This window comes from Xenopus laevis, chromosome 9_10L, assembly GCF_017654675.1.
Source record: "Xenopus laevis strain J_2021 chromosome 9_10L, Xenopus_laevis_v10.1, whole genome shotgun sequence".
Classification (NCBI taxonomy): Eukaryota; Metazoa; Chordata; class Amphibia; order Anura; family Pipidae; genus Xenopus; species Xenopus laevis.
The window spans coordinates 129,539,347-129,564,233 of NC_054387.1; the positions used below are offsets into that span (position 1 = coordinate 129,539,347).

General features: G+C 40.6%; 1 protein-coding gene across 3 annotated transcripts in view; it reads right to left on the minus strand.

Annotated features, from left to right (window-relative positions):
- The window catches only part of LOC108703975, a 36,580-nt gene extending 13,202 nt beyond the window's left edge, over positions 1-23,378 (minus strand). The window contains exons 1-12 of one of the 3 annotated variants that reach the window (XM_041577528.1): positions 22,359-23,378; positions 20,077-21,272; positions 18,097-18,390; positions 15,833-16,098; positions 14,768-14,917; positions 13,548-13,594; positions 11,452-11,683; positions 9,157-9,414; positions 8,116-8,171; positions 4,907-5,183; positions 4,046-4,318; positions 1,395-1,553 (exon numbers count right to left, since the gene is read on the minus strand). In XM_041577528.1, coding sequence (XP_041433462.1) covers positions 1,395-1,553; positions 4,046-4,318; positions 4,907-5,183; positions 8,116-8,171; positions 9,157-9,414; positions 11,452-11,683; positions 13,548-13,594; positions 14,768-14,917; positions 15,833-16,098; positions 18,097-18,390; positions 20,077-21,248 — 3,184 coding nt within the window. In that variant the 5' untranslated portion in view covers positions 21,249-21,272; positions 22,359-23,378. Of the gene's footprint in view, positions 1-1,394; positions 1,554-4,045; positions 4,319-4,906; positions 5,184-8,115; positions 8,172-9,156; positions 9,415-11,451; positions 11,684-13,547; positions 13,595-14,767; positions 14,918-15,832; positions 16,099-18,096; positions 18,391-20,076; positions 22,332-22,358 lie in introns of those variants that run through there. The other 2 variants (XM_041577529.1, XM_041577527.1) reach the window with 2 other exon arrangements.
- Positions 23,379-24,887: the final 1,509 nt, after the last annotated feature.

The following is a 24,887-nucleotide window of genomic DNA, read 5'->3' on the forward strand; positions in this document are numbered from 1 at the left end:
AAATCCTTCGACTTCCGAATATTGAAGTCGAAGGATTCGAAGGATTAAAATCCAACGATCGAAGGAATATCCTTCGATCAAAAAAACTTAGGAAAGCCTATGGGGACCTTCCCCATAGGCTAACATTGAGTTCGGTAGCTTTTAGATGGCGAACTAGGGGGTCGAAGTTTTTTCTTAAAGAGACAGTACTTCGATTATCAAATGGTCGAATAGTCGAAGTAGCCCAAAAAACACTTCGAAATTCGAAGTTTTTTTACTTTGAATCCTTCACTCGAAGTTAGTGAATCGGCCCCTTAATGTACAACATTTCTACCTACTTCTTTAGTTAGACTTTAGTTCTTCTTTAAGTTAATTTCTAGTATGTTATAGAATGGCCAATTCTAAGCAGCTTTTCAACTGATCTTCATTTTTTTCTTTTTTATAGAATTATTTGTCTTTTTCATTCCTACTCTTTCCAGCTTTCTCATGGGGGTCACTGACCCCATCTAAAAAACAAATGCTCTGTAAGGCTCCAAATGTATAATTGTTGTTACTTTTTATTGCTCATCTTTCTATTCAGCCCCTCTCCTATTCATATTCCAGTCTCTTATTCAAATCATTGCATGGTTGCTAGGGTAATTTGGACCCTACCAACCAGATTGCTGAAATTGCAAACTGGTGAGCTGCTGAATAAAAAGCTAAATAACTCAAAAACCACAAATAATAAAAAATGAAAACCAATTGCAAATTGTCTCAGAATATCCCTCTCTACATTATACAGGTATGGGACCTGTTATCCAGAATGCTCGGGACCTGGGGTTTTCCGGATAACGTATCTTTCCGTAATTTGGGTCTTCATGTCTTATGTCTACTAGAAATTCATTTAAACATTAAGTAAACCCAATAGGCTGGTTTTGCTTCCAATAAGGTTTAATTATCTCTTAGTTTGGATCAAGTAAAAGTTACTGTTTTATTATTACAGAGAAAAAGGAAATCATTTTTAAAAATTTGGATTATTTGGATAAAATGGAGTCTATTCCGTAATTCAGAGCTTTCTGGATATCGGGTTTCCGGATAAGGGATCCTATACCTGTACTAACAGTTGATTTATAGGTGACCAAACCCTTTAATTCTTTAAGCTTTTTTTTAATTGTGTTAAGCAGAATGTATATTTATTATTATTGTTGTTTTTATCAGTTTGTGCTGTTCAGCTATTAATGTGTATGATAATAGGGCAGGAAAAAGGGCTACAAGAAGTATATCCAAATCGATCTCTTTTTCACTTAAACTAACATGGCAAACTTTGTTTTCTTCTATAGAAATAAAGAGCTAATCCACATGGTGTGTAATTACAGGAGATACATTTGTTCTCAGGGAGAAATACTTTTATCAATAGATGTATAAATTAACAGTACCTGGTCTTTGAGAATTTGGTTGTTGTTCACTAGCTCGTCTCTGATGTTGTGTCCCAGAACCACTTCCATATCTTCCGGGTTGTTCTTGTGTGCCAGTTGGGAGATGTGTTGTATCATCAGCCGTATAGGGAACCATTGCTCTATAATTCTGATATGTCTCTGCAAGGAATGGAACTCATTAAGGTTACAGATACATAAATATTGTATATCAGTCATCATTCCAGGAATATCTAGGGTATCAAATAAATGGTCACCCTATGTACTAGGACAAGTAGGCAGTTGCATTCTATGAAGTCCCTGAATCAAGGAGATCTGTTATCCAACATATACAGTAGATTGCAAGGCAAAAAATTCTGTGCACATTCTGCCGAATCCAAAATGGATAAACGTCTTCCTCCTCCAAACTACCAAACTGCAATCATTTTTTTTTTATCAAATTCGGACTCAAACTGTACATTTTGTCATCCACCTGTAATTAGGGACCAAGATAAAACACTGTCATTTCCAATGTGAGGGTCTTCTGAGCAATCTGATACCCAATATGCACATGATTACAAAACTGTGTGCAGGGCCCAAAATGAAAATATTGCACAGAAAATGTTCATGGGCAAAACTATATGTCCAATTAACTGACATGCAGAGACTCCAGAATGTAAGTAGTACATATACACAATCAACACATTTACTGCATTTAATGTGGGGTAAATGTACAAGAACAAGTGGGCAGTGTCATTCTGTGGCTACTAAAGCAAATAAAGTTCTGTCTTGTATAAAAAAGGGCATTAACTCAAGGGATGAAACATAATTATGTCTCTTTATAGGTCCCTGGTGAGGCCTCATCTGGAGTATGGGGGCAGTTTTGGACTCCAGTCCTTAAGAGGGATATAAATGAGCTGGAGAGAGTGCAGAGACTAAGTGCAACTAAACTGGTTAGAGGGAGGGAAGAGTTAAATTATGAGGGGAGACTGACAAGGTTGGGGTTGTTTTCTCTGGAAAAAAGGCACTTGCGAGGGGACATGATTAGACTTTACAAGTACATTAGAGGACATTATAGACAAATAGCAGGGGACCTTTTTACCCATAAAGTGGATCACGTACCAGAGGCCTCCCCTTCAGACTAGAAGAAAAGAACTTTCATTTGAAGCAACGTAGGGGGTTCATCACAGTCAGGACAGTGAAGTTGTGGAATGCACTGCCGGGTGATGTTGTGATGCTGATTCAGTTAATGACTATAAGAGGGACTTGGATGATTTTTTTGGACAGACATAATACAAAGGCTATTGTGATACTAAACTCTATAGTCAGTATAGATATGGGTATATAGAATTTATGTGAGAGTAGGGAGGGGTGTGTGTATGGGGCTGGGTTTTCATTTGGAGGGGTTGTACTTGATGGACTTTGGTTTTTTTCAACCCAATGTAAGTCTTGGCGAAGACAGAGCTACATCAGGGAATAAAATGATAGCTACATTGATAAGGAACTTGTTTAGTAGATTATTTAATATCTTTACAAGGTTAAGCACAAAACACTGGCATCAGGGAACTGACCACATATGGCTCTGGCAGCAATGAAACAGGCACAGTGTGTGGCCCCTCAGTATTTTATGACAGTGTTGGCTCTTCGCCCCATCTCCAAACCAGAAACAATGGCACTTTAGACGGTGGTGCTGTAATTTAGCCTAAAGTGAAGTTCACCAGTACATAAGATGTAAATTTTAATTACACTAATAGATTAACAACAACTCCTTCACCATTCCAATTCACTTGGGACTAAGTCACAGCACATTTAAAGCACTAAGTCAAATCTTAATACTCACAGTGAGCCACAATAATTGGGTTCCAGTTAGTGATGTGTGGGTCGGGGTTTTCCCCACCCCCACCCGACCCTAACCTGCCCTCCTTCAGCCCGCGCTCGCCCGCACTTCAGGACAAGCAGGCATGTGAATCAGAAGCAGGCATTTGAAGGTGGCGGGCAGGAAAGAGCTCAACTTGCACCCGCCCAGAGCATTGCGAGGTCGACCCGAACCCACCCAACCCGCGGGTATCGGGTCGGCCCGCACATCAGTAGTTCCACTGCTGTTGTCAATCTTTATATATAGATTTGCACATGTATATTGTTCATCACATCATCACTCCAACATCTATTGCTCATGCACAAAATTCACCTCATTCACATTTTGGTAATTCAGTGCTTCCCCCCATGCACAGCTTCTGCAGGAATTCTCAGTATTATATATATATATATATAGTTATATCAAAGATCATTAATTGCTGGAGGAGGCAAAACAGGTGGAGGAGGAGCAGTGGGGGGTAACACTGTGCCTGTTCTGCGCTCAGTCTCAAGTCACAAACTTTCAATTAGACCCTAGGACTAGCGCCGACATTTCTGCTCTCAGCAAGATGTCGAGTATCAGATTAAAGCTTCAATCCCAGGATGTCTATCAGAATGTGGAAAACACTGTATAAAAGATGTGTCTGTTCTTTATCAAGAAGATTGCCATCACAGTTAATCTATATGTAGCTTCTGCCCATGCAAGACTAGTGTTACATTCTTACATCATGTCAGTTGGAAAGAGACTGAGATGGATTAAAATGTGTAGATGTATTTAAGCACTTTATGCTGTGAATAATAAAGGATGTGATTATACTTACCAATTTTTCCAATGCCAGTGTCTTTTGCCTGCTTGAAAGATGTTTTGGTTTTCAGACGAGTTATGTGTAACAAATTCTCTTTCAAATGTAAAGCAGATCTAATGGTCTCCAGCTTCTCCATCTTCTGGGCTTTGTTTTCCTTATCTGCTGGAGTGAGTAGCACCAGGTCACAGGAGTATTCTCCAATACTGGGCTGCTGTGCCAGGATTCTGTGCTTCTCTATAGAACTACTGTCCTGCAGGTCATCAGCCACCACAAACACATTCTCCTTCCCTGGGAACATGTTGAAATAATTATGTGCATTACTAAAAACAATCCAGTCTGTGGATGCCAATTATTAATTGCTTACATATATAACAGCCCCCTCAACTGCCCTTGATCTGCCCCCTTTACCTCTTCCTCCCCTCACAGTGTATTTCATATATTATCGCTCCTGTTGGGAATCCAGAGCACAAGGAGCAGAGCAGTGGGGCCCCTGGGTGCCATCTTCTGTCCATTCGTAGCCTCTTCAGGTCTGTGCCTGGAGGCTCCATGACGGTGTACAGATCGGAAGACAATACAAATGGACAGAAGAAAATGTAGGTTGCCCCCTTGTTTTCTTGGGGTGCTTAAATGTCTTTCAATGGCATTAAAATGCTTTGCTAAAATGGGAGGCATGAATGTTGTACAATGTAACAGGCACTACTGCAAATACTCTTTAGATCCTTAGTGCAAGACATTGGAATATGGATTATGGCTTCTGGAGTTAAGCAGAGAAACCAGGATGAGAAAGGATTGAAGGAGCTTCATAATGCAAGACATACAGTGAGAGCCTTATAAAAACATTTATTTGTACTGATAGCTAAGTCACATGTCACATACCTAGAGTTTCAGCCATATATTTCAGCTCCTCCTCATACAGAGAGTCCATGACATTGGTGATATTCAGCCTCCCTCTCTTTAGAGTGTGATACAGGATCCCGACTGAGCACTGAGACACATCTTCCCAGAACTGCCGCCGTCCATTATTAGAGATGTAACAGGCTCTGACATCCACCACCAAATCCCTGAACTCTGTTCTGAGGGACGTTTGTAACCAATTATAATCACTTTCTGCTGATCTGGAGAAAATCCCAATTTTATGGTGTTTCCTGATGAACTAAACATGGAAAACAGAATGAATGAGCAGGATCATGTATTATACTAAGTTAAAGGGGGCACATAAGAGCTAATTAATAAGCTGCAAGTCCAGTTGTGGAAAAGCAAGCACATTTCTTGCCCCAAAAAATATATTTTTCACGCCAAATGCCGCTCCTTGTACTTATGTATAGTTGCACTTGCTGCCACTCTGTCAATTCCACCCTCATATTACAAATGAAGTCAGGATGCCTATTCCACTATTGAGGAGAACCCTGGAGCTACCACCACCTCCAAAGGTGCCTTTTCCATTGCATTATACAACCAGGCAAGAATTATTAAAGCACATATTTAAACCAGGTGCCAGATATTATTTATAATTCCTCAACAAGATATGGGTCATGTTTCAAAAATTTTTTATATCGCCCATTAAAGGAGAAGGAAGGGTAAAACTAAGTAAGCTTTAACAGAAAGGTCTATATGAAAACCCTCAAAGTAATGCTGCTCTGAGTCCTCTTTCAAAAGAAACAGCACATTTCTTTCCTTCTATTGTGTACTCATGGGCTTCTGTATCAGACTTCCTGTTTTCAGCTTAAACCTCCAGGGCTAGGGCTTGAGCATGCTCAGTTTGCTCCTCTCCCTCTCCCTTTTCCTCCTCCCCTTGCTGCTGTAATATGAGTCCAAAGCTAAGGATTAAAAAGTCCTCTATACAGTCCTTAAGATCTTAAAGTTCATAACTGGAGGCTGTTATAATAATGACCCACTGTAGGTATAATCTGTAGCTGTTTTTCTGCAGGACAAAATAACTTTACACTTCTTAGATCCCGTGTTGCTCCACAATTGCAATGAACTCAGTCCAAGAAAGTCACCTTACATAGATTGTGTGGGGTATAGCCATGTCTGCCTTTTTTATATATGTATCCACACAACCAATTGTAATTAGTGTCTACCAACACCAGTGACCTACATAGGGCCTACTCCCATTGTTATATATGTGCTGAAAGATTATTATGCAAAAACCAAATCCATCTGAGCCACACTAGGGCAGTGTTTGAGTTGTTTTTCCCACGAAAATTCTAATTTTTAAGTTGTATTTTTTGGTCAAGACTTCCATTTTTGGGTTAAAAAAAAATTTGAATCAATCTAGTTTTTTTTTAATATTCAAGATTTATTATACCCTGACCCTGGAAATAGCTGGAATCCAAAAAAACATCATCTAAAACCTGAGGTCATGTAGGAGTCAATGGCAGAGGTCCCTTGAACCATTTGAAGATGTTAGCCTGCTTGATTTTTTTTCAGTGGGTTTTGGCTTAAAAACTTGAATGATTCAAGTTTTTTTCCCGAAAACTCGATCAGTTTGAGTTTTCAGGTTGCGAGACTTAAACTCACAGAACCAGGTTTTTCACATTCAAGTTTTTCTAGAATAAGATACCATTCGAGTTTCGAGTCCATTCGAGGTACAAAAAACTCTGAAGGGTGAATGTTACAGTTTTTTTCATGAATAGTATCTTATTTAACAAAAAAGCTTGAACGTCTAAAAATCGAACGAATATTGCTGATATGAAAACTCAAATTGAATTTGACGAAACTCGAATCGTGTTTGTCTCCGAAAAAAAAATCAAATGTCCGGAAGACTATTAACATCTTCAAATGGGTCACTGGACCTCTGCCATTGACTTCTACATGAACTTGGCAGCTTTTAGGTGGCGAATAGTCAAATTGGAGTTGTTCCCAGGGTCCAGGTATGATAAATCTGGAATTCAAATTTGGATTATTCCCAACTTGAATTTGTGAGTTTTGAATTCGAATTTACAATGCGATCCTTATATAAATCTGCCCCTAACACTCAACCTTTGATAAATAACTCCCTAAAATTCAAGGTTCCATTCCTGACCTTCTATCAGGCGCTTCTTATCCAAAGCAACCGTTCCCAGATGGGCTTCACTGCTCCACACTTAAAGCTTCTACCTGTTCTTCCTCCTTCACACTATGGTGTCTCTTTCGTTTTCAGAGCTCGTCCCACCATGGAGTCCATAAACGTTCACCAATCACAGCTATACAATAATTTAAAACTTTACTTATTTTTACTGATTTGTGCTACGTGTTTCACTCAATTTTGAGCTTCCTCGGGTGCTTTCAACTTGATGATATCACGGACCCTTGGACTGAGCTCATTGCAATTGTGGAGCAACACAGGATCTAAGAAGTGTAAAGGTATTTTGTCCTGCACAAAAACAGCTACAAATTATACCTGCACTGGGCCAGTTATGAAATTATAAGGACCGTATAGAGGACCTTTAATCCTGATGAACTTAGAATTGATTGAGTTTATACATTCTTCCTTATTTAATGGTATTTTAATATAAGAATTGCAGCTCTTTATTGTTTTAATTAATAAGATATATAATAGTGGACCTAGCAGACAAAGTTTTAATGGAAAATTTAACATCACAAATTCTTAATACTAATAAATTTCTTTTAGTTCAATTGCCACATTAAAGGTGGTTGAGGTGGACCTGTTACCCAGAATGCTCGGGACCTGAGGGTTTCCAGATAACGTATCTTTCCATAATTTGGATCTTCATACCTTAAGTCTACTAGAAAATCATATAAACATGAAATAAACCCCATAGGCTGGTTTTGCTTCCAATAAAGATTAATTATATTTTAGTTGGGATCAAGTACAAGCTACTGTTTTATTATTGCACAGAAAAAGGAAATCCTTTTTTGGATTATTTGGATAAAATGGAATCTATGGGTGACGTCCTTTCCGTAATTCAGAGCTTTCTGGATAACGGGTTTCCAGAAAACGGATCCCATACCTGTATTAGTAAATGTATAGTGCCCTAATCAGACCTATATAATTATTCTTATTCGTTTTAAATTCATGCGCAGGTCAATAAGCTGCCAACTTTTTTAGCTGGGTATTTTTGAATACAATTTGAATATTTTACCAATAAGGGCCTTTTTGGTCTATTTTTTTCATTTCCAAGTTCCATTTCCCCAGGATCTAAAAAAAGCAAAAAACAAAAAAAACAAAAACATGTTTTAAAATCATATACGGATGTAGGCTGGCTGTATCCTTCATTTAAATAAAAACTATATACAGAAGTGGTTCTATATGCATACATGCTGGAAGTGGTAGATGATGATAATAGTTCTGACTTGTGTTGCTTTAGTATAGTTGTGTATAATATAGTTGTGTATAACTAAATCTTCACTAAGGTTGTTAATAAGGAAATGGAAGAAGTGTATAAAGTCACAACCCACAGTCACTTGCACAGAAATCCATGTGGAGAATCGGTGCCATTTATGCAACTGATTCTGGATAACAGATTTCTCTGTAATTTTGACCTTCGTACCTTAATTCAGTGATCCCCAACCAGTAGCTCGTGCACAACATGTTGCTCTCCAACCCCTTGGATGTTGCTCTCAGGGGCCTCAAAGCAGGAGCTTATTTTTGAATTCCAGTTTTAATTGCATAAAAACTAACTATAGTGCCAAGTAGAGCCTCCTATAGGCTGCCAGTCCACATAAGGGCTACCAAATAGCCAATCACAGCCCAAGGAACTTTTTCATGCTTGTGTTGCTCCCCAACTCTTATGACATTTGAATGTGGCTCACGGGTAAAAAAAGGTTGGGGACCCCCTGCCATAAGTCTACTAGAAAATCATATAAACATGAAATAAACCCAATAGGCTGGTTTTGCTTCCAATAAGGATTAATTATATCTTAGTTGGGATCAAGTACAAGCGATTGTTTTATTATTACACAGAAAAAGGAAATAATATATAAAACGTAGAATTTTGTGATAAACTTGGAGTCTATAGGAGATGGCCTTGCTGTTATTTGGAGCTTTCTGGATAACAGGTTATTGGTACCCAGATAACGGATCCTGTATGTGTAAAGCTGGTCCATGTACAGTACATGTTCCATTGGTTAAAAGACAGACATTTCTCTATCTGCTGTTTGTGTGGAGAGACATTAGAATTTACCATCAGGTAATATATCTTGCTGTGGTTCAGCATCTGGACACTTTTTCTTTCTCTCCTCTTTTTGCTCATCCCTCCTTATTTTGCGTTTTGGAGGCTTCTTTAAACTTTGTCTGATGCTCTCCAGCCTCCCCATCAGCCGGGCTTTGTCCTTCTCTGCCTCTGTGATGATCACCAGGTCACAGGCATAATCTCCAATACTTTGTTCTACAGGGAATCTGCCCTTCATGCCTTCAACAACCACAATCACATTCTCCTTCCCTAGGAATGGAAAAAAGTATGGTGGGAATAAAATAGACATATGGGAGTATTCTCAATCCAATCAAATGTGGGGCCCTCTGTTGATAGCCTTGACTTAAAATCCTAAAGAGATCAATAGCCTTACAGGTCATTTCCCTATGGCATTTATATTAGTATAAATGGTAAGTTCCTATGTCAGAACAAGATGTTAATAACTTATAGGAACCAGACCTGCTACTCCACCCCAGCTCTTCCACCACTGCTCTCATCTATGGTTGTTCAGATCAGGCCTGGACTGGCAATATGTGGGTTCTGGCAAATGGGGTTGCTGTAAGATGACATAGAAAGTCACTATTTACAGGTTTCTTTTAGGCCTGTGGATACTTGCATCCCACTCTGGGACTGCTTCACATAACTCACAATAAAAAAACAGGAACATGATCAAATCCTCTATACCAACCTGCAGCCTTGTGCCTTTATTCACAGAACCCCTCCGTTTCTAATATCCTTATCATTTACAGTAGGGGGTACATTATCCCTTATAATGCATGAGTGATACTCGGAGTTCCCTGTATAACTCAGCCTGCAGCCTTGTGCCTTTATATGGTCACAGAACAACCCCTCAGTGACTTCTAATATCCTTATCATTTACAGTAGGGGGTACATTATCCCTTATAATACATGAGTGATACTCGGAGTTCCCTGTATAACTCAGCCTGCAGCCTTGTGCCTTAATATGGTCACAGAACAACCCCTCAGTGACTTCTAATATCCTTATCATTTACAGTAGGGGGTACATTATCCCTTATAATACATGAGTGATACTCAGAGTTCCTGTATAACTCAGCCTGCAGCCTTGTGCCTTTATATGGCCACAGAACAACCCCTCAGTGACTTCTAATATCCTTATCATTTACAGTAGGGGGTACATAATCCCTTATAATACATGAGTGATACTCGGAGTTCCCTGTATAACTCAGCCTGCAGCCTTGTGCCTTTATATGGTCACAGAACAACCCCTCAGTGACTTCTAATATCCTTATCATTTACAGTAGGGGGTACATTATCCCTTATAATACATGAGTGATACTCAGAGTTCCCTGTATAACTCAGCCTGCAGCCTTGTGTCTTTATATGGACACAGAACAACCCCTCAGTGACTTCTAATATCCTTATCATTTACAGTAGGGGGTACATTATCCCTTATAATACATGAGTGATACTCAGAGTTCCCTGTATAACTCAGCCTGCAGCCTTGTGTCTTTATATGGACACCGAACAACCCCTCAGTGACTTCTAATATCCTTATCATTTACAGTAGGGGGTACATTATCCCTTATAATACATGAGTGATACTCAGAGTTCCCTGTATAACTCAGCCTGCAGTCTTGTGCCTTTATATGGTCACAGAACAACCCCTCAGTGACTTCTAATATCCTTATCATTTACAGTAGGGGGTACATTATCCCTTATAATACATGAGTGATACTCAGAGTTCCCTGTATAACTCAGCCTGCAGCCTTGTGCCTTTATATGGTCACAGAACAACCCCTCAGTGACTTCTAATATCCTTATCAATTACAGTAGGGGCTACATTATCCCTTATAATACATGAGTGATACTCAGAGTTCTCTGTATAACTCGGCCTGCAGCCTTGTGCCTTAATATGGTCACAGAACAACCCCTCAGTGACTTCTAATATCCTTATCATTTACAGTAGGGGGTACATTATCCCTTGTAATACATGAGTGATACTCAGAGTTCCCTGTATAACTCAGCCTGCAGTCTTGTGCCTTTATATGGTCACAGAACAACCCCTCAGTGACTTCTAATATCCTTATCATTTACAGTAGGGGGTACATTATCCCTTATAATACATGAGTGATACTCAGAGTTCCCTGTATAACTCAGCCTGCAGCCTTGTGCCTTAATATGGTCACAGAACAACCCCTCAGTGACTTCTATTGTCCCTATATATGAGTTTAATGTACTGATACAGGACTGTACAGTTATACTGCCCTTTGCAAACAGTTTTGTAGTGTCAAAAGTATTCCTTACCCAGTATATCAGACATATATTTTAGCTCTTCATTGTTAACCTCCCCTCTATTCATGGAGTGATACAGGATAGCGACTGTGCACTGAGACAGTTCGGCTCCAATGTTAGAGATGTTACAGGGTCGAACTTCATGAACCACATCCCTGAATTCTGATTGTAGAAGTGACATAAACCACTGGTAATTACTCTCTGCTGATCTGGAGAAGATTCCAATTCTGTGGGGTCTCGTAAGCTGGACACAAAGCACAAAATCCCAAAATAAAATATAATATTATGCAAAAGTGGAATGAACATGATAAGCTAGATATATATATATATATATATATATATATATATATATATATAATTCAATGCACATGAAATCCGGTATAGTAGGGAGAGATGGTGCCTATAGTAACAGTGGGATAATAGTCTCTGGGAAGGGAGTGTGACTGTGGGATAGCAGGTATAGTAGGGAGAGATGGTGCCTATAGTAACAGTGGATAATAGTCTCTGGGAAGGGAGTGTGACTGTGGGATAGCAGGTATAGTAGGGAGAGATGTGTCTATAGTAACAGTGGATAATAGTCTTTGGGAAGGGAGTGTGACTGTGGGATAGCAGGTATAGTAGGGAGAGATGGTGCCTATAGTAACAGTGGATAATAGTCTCTGGGAAGGGAGTGTGACTGTGGGATAGCAGGTATAGTAGGTAGAGATGGTACCTATAGTAACAGTGGATAATAGTCTCTGGGAAGGGAGTGTGACTGTGGGATAGCAGGTATAGTAGGGAGAGATGGTGTCTATAGTAACAGTGGATAATAGTCTCTGGGAAGGGAGTGTGACTGTGGGATAGCAGGTATAGTAGGGAGAGATGGTGCCTATAGTAACAGTGGATAATAGTCTCTGGGAAGGGAGTGTGACTGTGGGATAGCAGGTATAGTAGGTAGAGATGGTACCTATAGTAACAGTGGATAATAGTCTCTGGGAAGGGAGTGTGACTGTGGGATAGCAGGTATAGTAGGGAGAGATGGTGCCTATAGTAACAGTGGATAATAGTCTCTGGGAAGGGAGTGTGACTGTGGGATAGCAGGTATAGTAGGGAGAGATGTGTCTATAGTAACAGTGGATAATAGTCTTTGGGAAGGGAGTGTGACTGTGGGATAGCAGGTATAGTAGGTAGAGATGGTACCTATAGTAACAGTGGATAATAGTCTCTGGGAAGGGAGTGTGACTGTGGGATAGCAGGTATAGTAGGGAGAGATGGTGCCTATAGTAACAGTGCATAATAGTCTCTGGGAAGGGAGTGTGACTGTGGGATAGCAGGTATAGTAGGGAGAGATGTGTCTATAGTAACAGTGGATAATAGTCTTTGGGAAGGGAGTGTGACTGTGGGATAGCAGGTATAGTAGGGAGAGATGGTGCCTATAGTAACAGTGGATAATAGTCTCTGGGAAGGGAGTGTGACTGTGGGATAGCAGGTATAGTAGGTAGAGATGGTACCTATAGTAACAGTGGATAATAGTCTCTGGGAAGGGAGTGTGACTGTGGGATAGCAGGTATAGTAGGGAGAGATGGTGTCTATAATAACAGTGGATAATAGTCTCTGGGAAGGGAGTGTGACTGTGGGATAGCAGGTATAGTAGGGAGAGATGGTGCCTATAGTAACAGTGGATAATAGTCTCTGGGAAGGGAGTGTGACTGTGGGATAGCAGGTATAGTAGGGAGAGATAGTGTCTATAGTAACAGAGGATAATAGTCTCTGGGAAGGGAGTGTGACTGTGGGATAGCAGGTATAGTAGGGAGAGATGGTGTCTATAGTAACAGTGGATAATAGTCTCTGCCATCATTGGTTGTTAAAGTACACCTCTATGGTGTAGAATATCTGCAAAATGTCAAATATATATATATACAGTATATGTTACATTTGTGTTGAATACTGATGTTATACTTGATAAAGGGCCCTGGGCCCAAAATATGTCTTGTGTAAGAATAAAGCACTTCTGTTGCAGCTACTCTGCCTGTTTGACTTTCTCTCAGTGTTGTTACTACTAAAGTTATCCCTGGACCTTTTCATGAGCCGCCAGAATCACAGACACTAGAACTGATTACATGTCTTACCAATTCTGCTTCTAGCATGATTTTTTCTCTTTCACCAGTTCTCAGTCCTGAATAAAGAAAGCAAAACCACACATTCATTAACTAGAATATTTACTCTATGTAAAACAATGTTATTTATTCATACAATAAGCAGAAATGATTGTTTTGCCTTAGCTTCCTAGTAGAGTCCTTTATGCAGAAAGATTATCTGTGGACTGGGAATCTAATTCTCTGCCTCACAAGGACCAAACATGGAGGAGCTTCAGTTTAGCTGTTTACTCTATTTAGCTCAATATATAAGAAAAACCGTAGATTCTTCCACATTAGGCAAAACTTACATTTAGCTCAAGCCCTATTGGTTGCAGTAATCTTATATATGTGGTATTGTGATAAAACATCTTTTAATCTGCAGGGAAAAATGTCAACTATCATAATATTGCTTAGATGTCTCCCAATACTGTTGCACCAAACTGATAACCTTTAATGTGCAGCCAGTCCACATTCCAAAGTAATTGACCTCCACTATGAGGGCAAACAAAGTCAGGACCCTCTGAAGTACAATACACATAGTTGTTCCCAAGTCCCTATGCATGAGTTGAGTCTGGATTCTACACGCAGTCTAAACTGGGCATGCTCACCAAGTGGCACCTGATTGATCCAGCTGTGATTGGCGCTAACATGATTCAGGGCTGGATTGGTCCCTATTATGTCCCACCTGGGATGTCATGTGATTGGCCCCTTCTGAAAGCTGCCTTTGTGGTTGGCGGAAAGAATTAAACCCTGTTCTGCATTTACAACAGGGGCTGTTCCCTTCCTGGCTTACAAAGTTGGCTGTAAAGAATTCCAAATGGTTAGTCTTTTTATACACATGGAAGATCATGGAGACTGACAACTGTAAGCCATCACAGCTGTACCCACATGTTCCAGTGACCAGTAATAGCAGTGCCCAACCCTGGCATCATTCTCAGGCAGAACCACTAAGTGCCGGCTGGCTACCATCTAGACTCTGAGGAACACCTGTAATGGAAGAGCCTCATTCCCTAAAGGAGTTGTGTGTCTGTAAGCCCTGGCCTATGCCCACGTTCTCTCATGGCATTGTGCCGTTACAGGTCTACTGCCCCTTTAACCATGATGGTTCCTCTATGAGCTGTCTCTCCAAGTCCTACCGCTTATTGCTGATAATGTATTTCTCTGTTTATATGAGTTATATGGTTTAATCAGATAATAATTCATATCATTACCCTTGTTTGTGCTGTAGAACTTGGTCATTTCATCCTTTGTCACTAACAGCAGATGACATGAATTAAACCGGCTCAGATCCCATTTATTTATCACAGCTACTGAATCACTGTCTTCCAGGCCAGTTACCATCACAATAATTTTGAAGAGACCTAAAGACAAATACAGCAGGTTAGATCCGGTTAATTCTACTACCGATGAATTCTGTAATTTTCTTTAAAAAAAAAATCATGTTTTTTCACTTAAGGTCACATTTTTCTTATTTGTAGCAAATATTGTACAAATGGACATATTCATAAAAGTGTGAAAAAATAAAACGGGAGTGAGTTCCTCATGTGGGCGGCCATGTTTATCACACACATCCACGAGCCTCCTTGTTTGCTCAGTATGCACGTGTGTGACTTTACATGCATGGGCATAATCATCAAGCTCCGGCACTAAGCTTCATTTACATTTACACACCGTGAGCTACATACCTGCAGGTCATAAATGACCCCTTTATTCTCATGCGCAGGTTGTAGCCCAGATGAGAAATCAACAGTTATCTAGGGGCTTTTGTGAATTATTTCCTTAGGCTGTGATAACTATGCACCTGAGTGTCTGCTTCTGTTGCTTTCTGTTATTATTAATGCAAAAGCATGACAGTTGTTTCCATAGACATAATTATAATGTGTTGTGCTGTAAGTATAGGTATGAGACCTGTTCTCCAGAATGCTTTCCGTAATTTGGATCTTCATACCTTAAGTCTACTAGAAAAAACATATAAACATGAAATAAACTCAATAGGCTGGTTTTGCTTCCAATAAGGATTAATTATATCTTAGTTGGGATCAAGTTCAAGCTACTGTTTTATTATTACACAGAAAAAGGAAATCATTTTTAAAAATTTGGATTATTTGAATAAAATGGAGTCTATGGGAAATGGGCTTTCCGTTATTCAGAACTTTCTGGATAACAGGCTTCTGGATAATGGATCCCATACCTGTACTGTGTTATACTCCCCCTGTTTAAGGCGATTTATATGTGTAGCCATATTATGTGCATAACATACATACACTGACTCTTACCATGAGTTTCCATACAGAAATCCAGATACGGTGTTGCCTCATCTAGGGATTTTCCTGATTGTATAGAGTGATGGAATACAATATAAGTGGCTTTACTTGCTGCGTATTTCCATTCATCCTCAGAGGCAGCACAAAGGGGAATGCACGACATGCTTTCCATAGGAAGGAGCTTCCTCAGCCGGACTTGCAAAAACTGGACATCAGTGAGTACATCCCAGAAGAATAATGTCACACTTTCTATTGTGTTCTGGCCATTTGATGCCTCACTGAACAGAAAGGGACACAAAACAAGGTTTAATACAAGAGCTTGTGTGCAGTGCTGTCTTCTATGGTAATAATTAGGAAAGCTATGCTAAGTGGTTATATGTGGTGCACATCAAACCATTTTATCCTTCTCAGTCTTCCCTTCAAGAAATAGAAGGAATGGGGTTAAAATATGTGTTTCAGGCTGTTTCAGGCTGTTTCAGGTTGATTTATTGAATATGTTCCAAAAACTCTACTCGTCCCGCCCATCTGTTCCACTTCCTGCTGACTTCTTTCCCACTTCCTGCTGCCTCCTTTCCCACTTCCTGCTTAAAAAATATTTAAATCTTGTTTTTGTCTTGGAATTCACAATCATAGCAAGCAGGCAGCAGCCATTTTTGTGGGCACTGTTAGTAAGGCAAACTTTGTATCTTGCCAAAATCTTGTTTATATGCCAGAATTGGGGGGCCTGATGCTCATGCTCATGCACTGGCTACACAATTAGACGGTGAGGAGACAGAGGGAATGTGGGAATGCATAGACATCTAGTAAGTGCAGAATGGAAAGTGAAAGTAATTGCCTGCCCTGCCTCTTTGCCCAAGGCATAGAGGAGGGGCGGTCAAAATATGATTGGCCGCTGAGACTTTTAAACAAGCTTATAACAGGTATGGATGTTTTCATAAAAAAAAGAATTTGGATTTCATGTTTAATTTAGAAGGGACTTTTACTATACATCTTTTTATGTCTGAGTGACAGGTCCTCTTTAAAACTGAGTATTTTCCTTACATAAAAATGTTCTTCAGTTCATATCTAAGATAGTTCTCTGTCCATTTATAAACTCAGATGCTGTTGGGGCCCCATTAGTATCTTCCAGCAGATTATGGAAATGAGATTGGGCATGCACAAATGTAGGTGTAGAACTCGATGATATCCATTTACACCACTGGTTAGATATCAGAGTCTCCTGCTGCAAAGGACTGATGTATAGGGAGGAGCTACAGGAAAAGGGGAGGGGTTAATCCTGACAATTGGGTTGACAAAGGCTGTGGGATTAGCAACAGGAATTACCCAGGGAGGTTAATCTGAGCCAAAACATGTTATACCTACAAGCCCAAGAACCATGTGGACTGGTTCTAACTCAATTCCCAGACACATTGGCATGTATATATGTATACTTTTATACTCTAAAATGTATAATGGGATCAGCCAGACATTGGCATATGATTATAATTTAATATAAAGTGCAAACCTTGCCACCAGTCTAATAACCCATATCAGTCAATCAGCAGGTAGCATTTACTGGTCACATTAAAAAATATATATATCTAGGGATGCACCGAATCCACTATTTTGGATTTGGCCGAACCCCCGAATTCTTTCGTGAAAGATTCTGCCGAATACCGAACCGAATCCAAACCCTAATTTTCATATGCAAATTAGGGGCAGGAAGGAGAAAACATTTTTTACTTCCTTGTTTTTTGACAAAGTCATGTGATTTCCCTCCCGCCCCTAATTTGCATATGCAAATTAGGGTTCGGTTCGGCCTGGCAGAAGGATTTGGCCGAATCCGAATCCTGCTGAAAAAGGCCAAATCCTGGCCGAATCCCGAACCGAATCCTGGATTCAGTGCATCCCTATATATATTATTGGTTGCTATGGGTTACTAGACCTGGAAACCATTAGAAAAGTAAGAAAGTAAGCAATGTGACTCTTAAAGGCATGGGGGGCATGAAAACATTATGTACAGTTATAAGAACCATGAACCATGTAACAGACTGACCCAGGTACAATTATACAAGTGTGAGTGCGATACTTAAAGATAAATGACAAGTGCAATACCAGTAAAGATAATAAAAAACATATTGCCAATTGCTCTTTAGATTTATGTTTTTTATGTTTTTGAACTTGTTTCTACTGCACTCCAATTTGGAATTTTAAGCTCACAGACCATAGCAACCCAACACTTGTCTGACATTCAGAATGAAAGAGACCTTAATAGGAAGAGAAAGAACAGATCTTACCCCATTGAGTATTTGTCAGTAGTAATATGGTTTCCAGTGGTTCCCTGGTGTGGGGTGTCTGATCTACTGATAGTTACAGCTCTGTCCTGAGGGGCTTCAGGGGTGAGACTTGAACAAACATCTTCTACATTCTCAGCAACCTCCGGTTGGAGATTTTGACTTGATAATCCATCAGTTTTGTCTCCATTTAAACGTAATCTCGCTGCCTGTTTATTTAATTCCTCTTGAGACTCATCTGTATCCATGTGTCCAGAATCCCCAGGTCTCTGCTCTTGGTTAATTATACACTTGGACCTGGGAACAGAAGTAATGAGAGTGTCCAGGTCATGATCAGCATGTGGATTCATCTCAGTTTTCAAAGGTTTTTCACAGTTTGTCATCCTCTTAAAATATGAGCAGCCCAACATGTCACCCCAGAAATTAAAATCAGTAATAATGATCTGTTTAAATGAAGTTATAGGGTGGGACATGCGCCTTGATATCATTGGCTCAATGTCAATAATAGGGTCAAGAATTAAACCAACTCTCTCCATTGTTTATTTATGAATTCAGTTATTGCTGAGGGATAGGTATATCAGTATAGGGGCCTGATGGGGATCCTAATTTTCCCTTTATTAGTTATCATTAAATGAATACAGAGATTCTGTACCAAGGTAGCTGCAAAGTCCTGAATCTATGGGTGTTTGGCTGTGGTTGGGGGCCACAGAAGTTCAGTGTAGGGGCTTGATGGGGATACTAAGTGAAACACAGTTACAATATATGTGGGCAGTGCAGTTCATCTCAAGTTCTGGGGGTAGCTGATACACAATTCCACTACAGAATTGTGCTACTGAGCAGATGCCAAAACCTTCTTCTAAAAAATATGAGCAAATGCAGGGAAGGGACAGAGTTAACCCTGATAATGGAGCGACAGGGGCAGCTGTTGGGGAACATTAACTATCCTGCAATGACTGAATGACAATGAATGCTCAGGACCTGAAAAGAATTGAGTGAGCCCAGACTAGAGATATGACTACAACCCTAATAAATCTAGTGCAACAAAACGGCTTGTTCAGGTTCAGATTTGGGGGTCACAACCCTCGTTTACCCCACATGTTGTGTTTTTGCAATGACTGGCCTGGAGAAGGGAGGTCGGCAGCAGGAAGAGGATTTGCGCAGGGAGCAGGTCTGGGCTGGCAGGGCCCACCGGCCAAGTCCAACCCTAGACTTGCCCCACCTATCAGCAAGTCTTACTTCCCAACAATCTTTAAACCCTCAACCTGCAGCTGCCATCCATTGCCCTATTAAGACATTATTTTTTTCAAAAGCTTTTCCCTTTAAAGGAGAACTAAAGCCTAAAGAAGTAAGTAGAAATGTTGTGCATGATGTTTTGTGCTTCTGTACCAGCCCAAGGCAACCACAGCCCTTTAGCAGTAAAGATCTGTGTCTCCAAAGATGCCCCAGTAGCTCCCCATCTTCTTTTCTGCTGATTCACTGCACATGCTCTGTGCTGCTGTCACTTACTGAGCTTAGGGACCCACTCACAATATACAGTACACATAGAATAGAAATGTCACAATATAAGGCTGATTAGTAATTAATACAGATAATTACTACATGGCAGCACAGAAACCAGTGCAATTAGCATCAGAATTTAATAATCAGCAAACCTGTAGCATCAGCTTATATAACAGCCAGGGAAGCTCATTTTCTGCTGGATAATTAGTGACAAGCCCTAAGCTTAGCTTCTCAACAGCCAATCAGAGCCAACTGAGCATGTGAGTGTCACAGACACTTTCCAAGATGGTGACCCCCTGTGACAAGTTTGAAGTCCTGGATCATTGCTGCTATTGACAAGCTGAAACTTTAGGCTGGTGCAATAAGTTCAGTATATAAAATATGGCATTTTTAGCCACATTGATTTTTAGGGTTCAGTTCTCCTTTAAATGCATTACTGAGCAGACTGTGTAAGTTTCAAATGATTATAAGAATTAGTCTTACCCCTGAGCAGTGTGGTTATCTGGAGGGTTTCCAGTAGTGGTGGTTCCTGCAATGTTCTGACCCGCTGATAACTGGTTGAAGGTTGGATCACCATCAGAATTCCTTGTTTCAGGAATTTGGTTTGACAATTGGTGCTTTTTGTCTTTGGCTAAACTTAAATTTTCTTTCTCGTTCCCTAATTTATTCCGTAGTGGATCTGTAACCATGTTCTCAGAACTGTCAGGCCTCAGTGGGTGAATAACTATGACCTTGGCCCTGTGAGCAGAAGACAAAGTAGAGAGAGTCTCCTGGTAATTATCAGCACGTGGGTCAATCATGGCTACAATTGTTGCTTTGGTCTTTCCTCCCAGATACTGGTTGAGAAGCCAAGAAAGCAAAGAGTCTCTCTGACCTACACAATTATCTATTTTCCTGGATGATTCAGGTGGATTAATGTCCATTAATAATTCTTCTAAGTTAAAATGCGCATGTCCTTCACTACCTTCTAGATCCACAAAGCTGACCTTGCTGCAGAGCTCACTAGAAGCACCTGGTCCATTACAATAAGTTATTGTTAGTGTAAATATAGCCCATGGTTGGTTACATTTCTCATCTATAGTAGATTTAGCACTGGTAGTCCTACACTTATTTCCAGCTATTAGCATTTGTTTAACATCATCATATCTACTGACATAATGGTGGGACAATCCCTCAGCATAAGGTCCTGATGGATCATATTCAATTTTTTCAACTGCTCTCTGCACACCATTAGGTGCTAAAAGATCCCTAATTTCCTCATTATATAGTTCCACAAAAGAGATTCCAACTCTTAAGACTTTTAAACCACCGCGATTGCTGCTAAACAACTCAGAGCAGAAGAACGAGACCAGACTTGGCTCTTCTTGGACCTCCAACAATGAGAAGCATTTCCCTGATCCTGTTTGTCCAAAGGCAAAAACACAAGAGTTGTGTCCCTGTGACATATTCTCCCGGATTTCTCTCCCAAGATCTTGCAGCGACAGTTTCTCACGAGACCTCATTGAACATTGATCAAATGCAGGATCTTTTGGTTGTTTAGAACCTCCTGTCCCTGAGTTCAGAGGAGGAGGCTGCCGGCTGGTGTTGTTGTCTATAATATCACCAGATACTTGTGTGGAATCTTCCTGCTTCACTGATCTCTCATATCCTTCCATTGTGCTGTTCCTACAAAACACGCTCTGTACAACAAGTAAGGATCTTGGTTTTAGAACAATCAATATCCCATTAATCGGAATCCCAGGAGGCTGCAGCTTCTGTCTTCTCTCACTCCGTGCCTCACCCTGTAAGTCTTCTCAATGTTTCACGTATGCACCATTAGTTTCACTTTCATTTCTACAGTTGCACACACACACACACACACACACACTCACACTCACGGCTTACTTACAAATCAGGAAGATAAGAAAACTGTGTAAATGTCTTTCCTAATTCCCCTCTCACTTGTGTCAGTTCCAGGCAAGGAATGTAAATGTCCCATAATGAGAATAAACAGACGGAGTGGCTCTGTGGGGCCCCAGTCTGCTACACAAACCTGTGTATCTGTAAAACACATGACACTTTGTCCTGTATAAGGCACAATGATAAGAATATCAGGCACACAACACACTTCCTTGTGCAGTATAGGTATGTGCCGCTGCCATTGCATAGGCAGTACACAGTCAACTGACAGTTGCTAATCAGGGAGACACGCTGGGACTACGCAGGTAATGGGGGGCAAATTCAAGCAGCTGTCAAAAACCCGGAACAGCCCCCCTGAAGTTTTTGATCTCACCCCCATTGATTGATCTGAACAACCCATTTCCAAGGACCCCCATGGCCTTTCTTTGCCAGACAGACTACACCCAGGGCCAAGGGTTGTGGCCCTTACCCAAAGTCCTTCCCTAGAGGTAGTCTGGCCTTGCCCCGGCCTGGGCATATTCTGCTAAGCAGTGGTACTCTGACACTTTGTACGTTTCCAATATAACATCAGCCCTAATTTCTCATTTATGTGAAACAAAACAGCAGCTATTTCCTAAATATGAGCTCCCCTCCCCTTAAACTGTCAGCTCCCCCCCCCCCCGCCTGCTGCTGCCTTTTAGCAGAATAGATCATCAGCTCCTCCTGTGTCTTTTTAATCTATGAAATAGAGTTTCCCTATTCTCTGCTGCCCTCTGTGAAATACAACTGCCACCTCTTCTCCTACTGCCACCAAGTGTAAGCTCTTCTCCAATTTCAGGCAAACAGGATGCAAAAAAATAGCCTAAAGCCTGTTTAGAAATACTAACCCGGCTATGAGCACCGCTTTGGAAACTGCAATTTCCCCTGTTCCAGAAGAAGAAATCTCCTGCATGTGCATTGGTGCTGAGAGGGTTAAAGAAGCTGCTGCTCAGTCAGAACGAAACAGAAAGAAGCACATTTCTGAAAGCAGCTCAGCCCCACACACATCTCATGTCCCTTATATGAGCAATAACAATGAGCAACAAGGGAGGAGGGAGAGATTAAACAAGGGCTCAGTTTATGCAGCAATTTTAAAGGGGAAGTAAAGGTCAAAAGTTTAGGATGTTAAGCGTGTGCAGACTACACAGATCCAGGGAGAGGATTGTCCTGTCAAAATAAGTGCAGTAATCACACAAGTAATTTTAGGGTCATTCTGACGGCAAATGTAGTGTTGAAAGTGCAATTTCAGGTGCAATTTGTTTTTTTACCCACAACAATGCACATTTTTACTTCAATGCAGTGTGGCTAGGGGAGCTGCTTTTTTTTGCAGCAGTGTCCAATGCATGAAGTCGGCATTAAATGATTTCCAATGAATCTGCACATGATTATTTAGTGTTGAGGCTACTGAGGCTGTGGGTACCCTGGAGCTGGTGCAAACTTCGAGGTGCCCTCCAGCTGTTGTTTGACTTATAAATCTCAGTAGCCTTGACTTATACGGGTTAATGGGAGTTAAAGATGCCGCCTGGGCTTTGATCACTCTTTTTTATTCTGCTTAGACTTTGTGCTGTGGCGGGGCCTGGACTGGCAATATGTGGGTGCTGGGTGCAAATGGCACAGGGGCTGCTGTAAGTGGCCATAGACAGACACTATTTATTGAGCTGGAGGGGGGGCTGTTTGGGCTTCTGTGTACTTAAAATGCCAGGGCCTATTTAGACTACCATAGTCTGGATCCCATTATCTGTATTTAGAAGGGGCCCCAATGTGTCAGATGATGTGATTGTCTTACCCATAGTGATCACTAGGGGGCATATTGATGAAAGAGGGACATGGTATAAGAAATGATTGCCCATATGTCAGAAATGAGTCCAAAGCCTGTACTGTACCCGCCCCTAACCCACCCCCTCCCGAAACAACACCCGACCCGGGCCCGCTGCTGTCCTCTTTTTATAGACCCGTGCCTGCCCCTCTCCGCAGTGCCAGAAGCCGGCAGTACTAGGTCGTGAGTGGGGAGAGCAGGAGATTTTGTGCAGGAGTCGGGGTAAACCTGAGGTTGCCGCACATCACTACTGTACTGTACCACTGGGTTATGGGACGTAAATTAAATGAAATAAACTGGAGCTGAAAATAATTTGGGGGGACATGAGGACAATTTGAGTGAATCCTGGTGTACACCTACCTTGCCACTCAGAAGCTCAGAACAAGCAACAAGCATTCGTGCCTGGCGAATTTATTCGCCCATCACTAGTTTGGGACAGACACTGAGTAGTGGCACAGAACAAGACTTGCAATAGCCAGGGCTCTTCTCTCATTTCTCCTCACACTCTCAGATTTAACACTTTGCTGCACCCCTCCTCTGGAATTCTCTCCCACTGTCTGTCCAAATTTCTCCCAATCTTTTTGCTTTTAAAATATCTCTTATACACTTATTTAGAGAAACCTACCCTTGCTCTGTTTAGCTACCAAATGCAATATCATATGTTACATCTCTCACCTGCTTATTTCTGATCTGTCCCACACCCTGTGTCTCATTCCCTTCCCCTTTAGATTGTAAGCTCTTTTGCACAGGGACTTCCTCACCTTTTGTGCCGGTACTGGTTATGTATATGGTCTAAGTATGTAATTCATGTGATTTCTTTGTATAAACACATTTATTTTACAGCCCTGAGCAATATGTTGGTGCTCTAAAAATACTTCTTAAAGGATAAGTAAACCTTTAAAATATGTGAATACATTATTATTTATTTTTTAGATTCCAAGATATTAAGGGATACATGTACTGTTAATATGAATGAATTTTGTTACAACAGCACCACCTGCTGGTCAGTTTCCCACCAGTCTGACCACCAAGTAGTCAAGGAAGTTGTCAGGAGAAAGAAAGAGGCTGCTCTGATGTTCTTCTGCTTAGGAAAAGAATTAGAGACTTTTTTGTGGACCCCAAATGAAGCTGACAGTTGTGTTATCAGTTTGTAGAATCCATCCTGTTGTGTCTTTTTCACTGTTTGAAAAAGGAGAATTGTGTTCTGGTGCATTAAGCATAAATTTGACAATGGATATCGACTGCTAAGTGTTTTAGGAGAATTAAAGATGAAGTTGGAAATTAGAAGCTTTTCTAAAATCTTTCATAAGCAGAAGAACATCAGAGCAACCTCTTTCTTTCTCCTGACAACTTCCTTGACTACTTGGTGGTCAGACTGGTGGGAAACTGACCAGCAGGTGGCGCTGTTGTAACAAAATTAATTATCATTAACAACACATGTATCCTTTAATATCTTGGAATCTAAAATAAATAAATAATGAATGTACATTGCAAAAGTGCTTAGAATAGCACCCTCATTCGTTTTACATTCACTTATTTTAAAGGTTTTCTTATCCTTTAA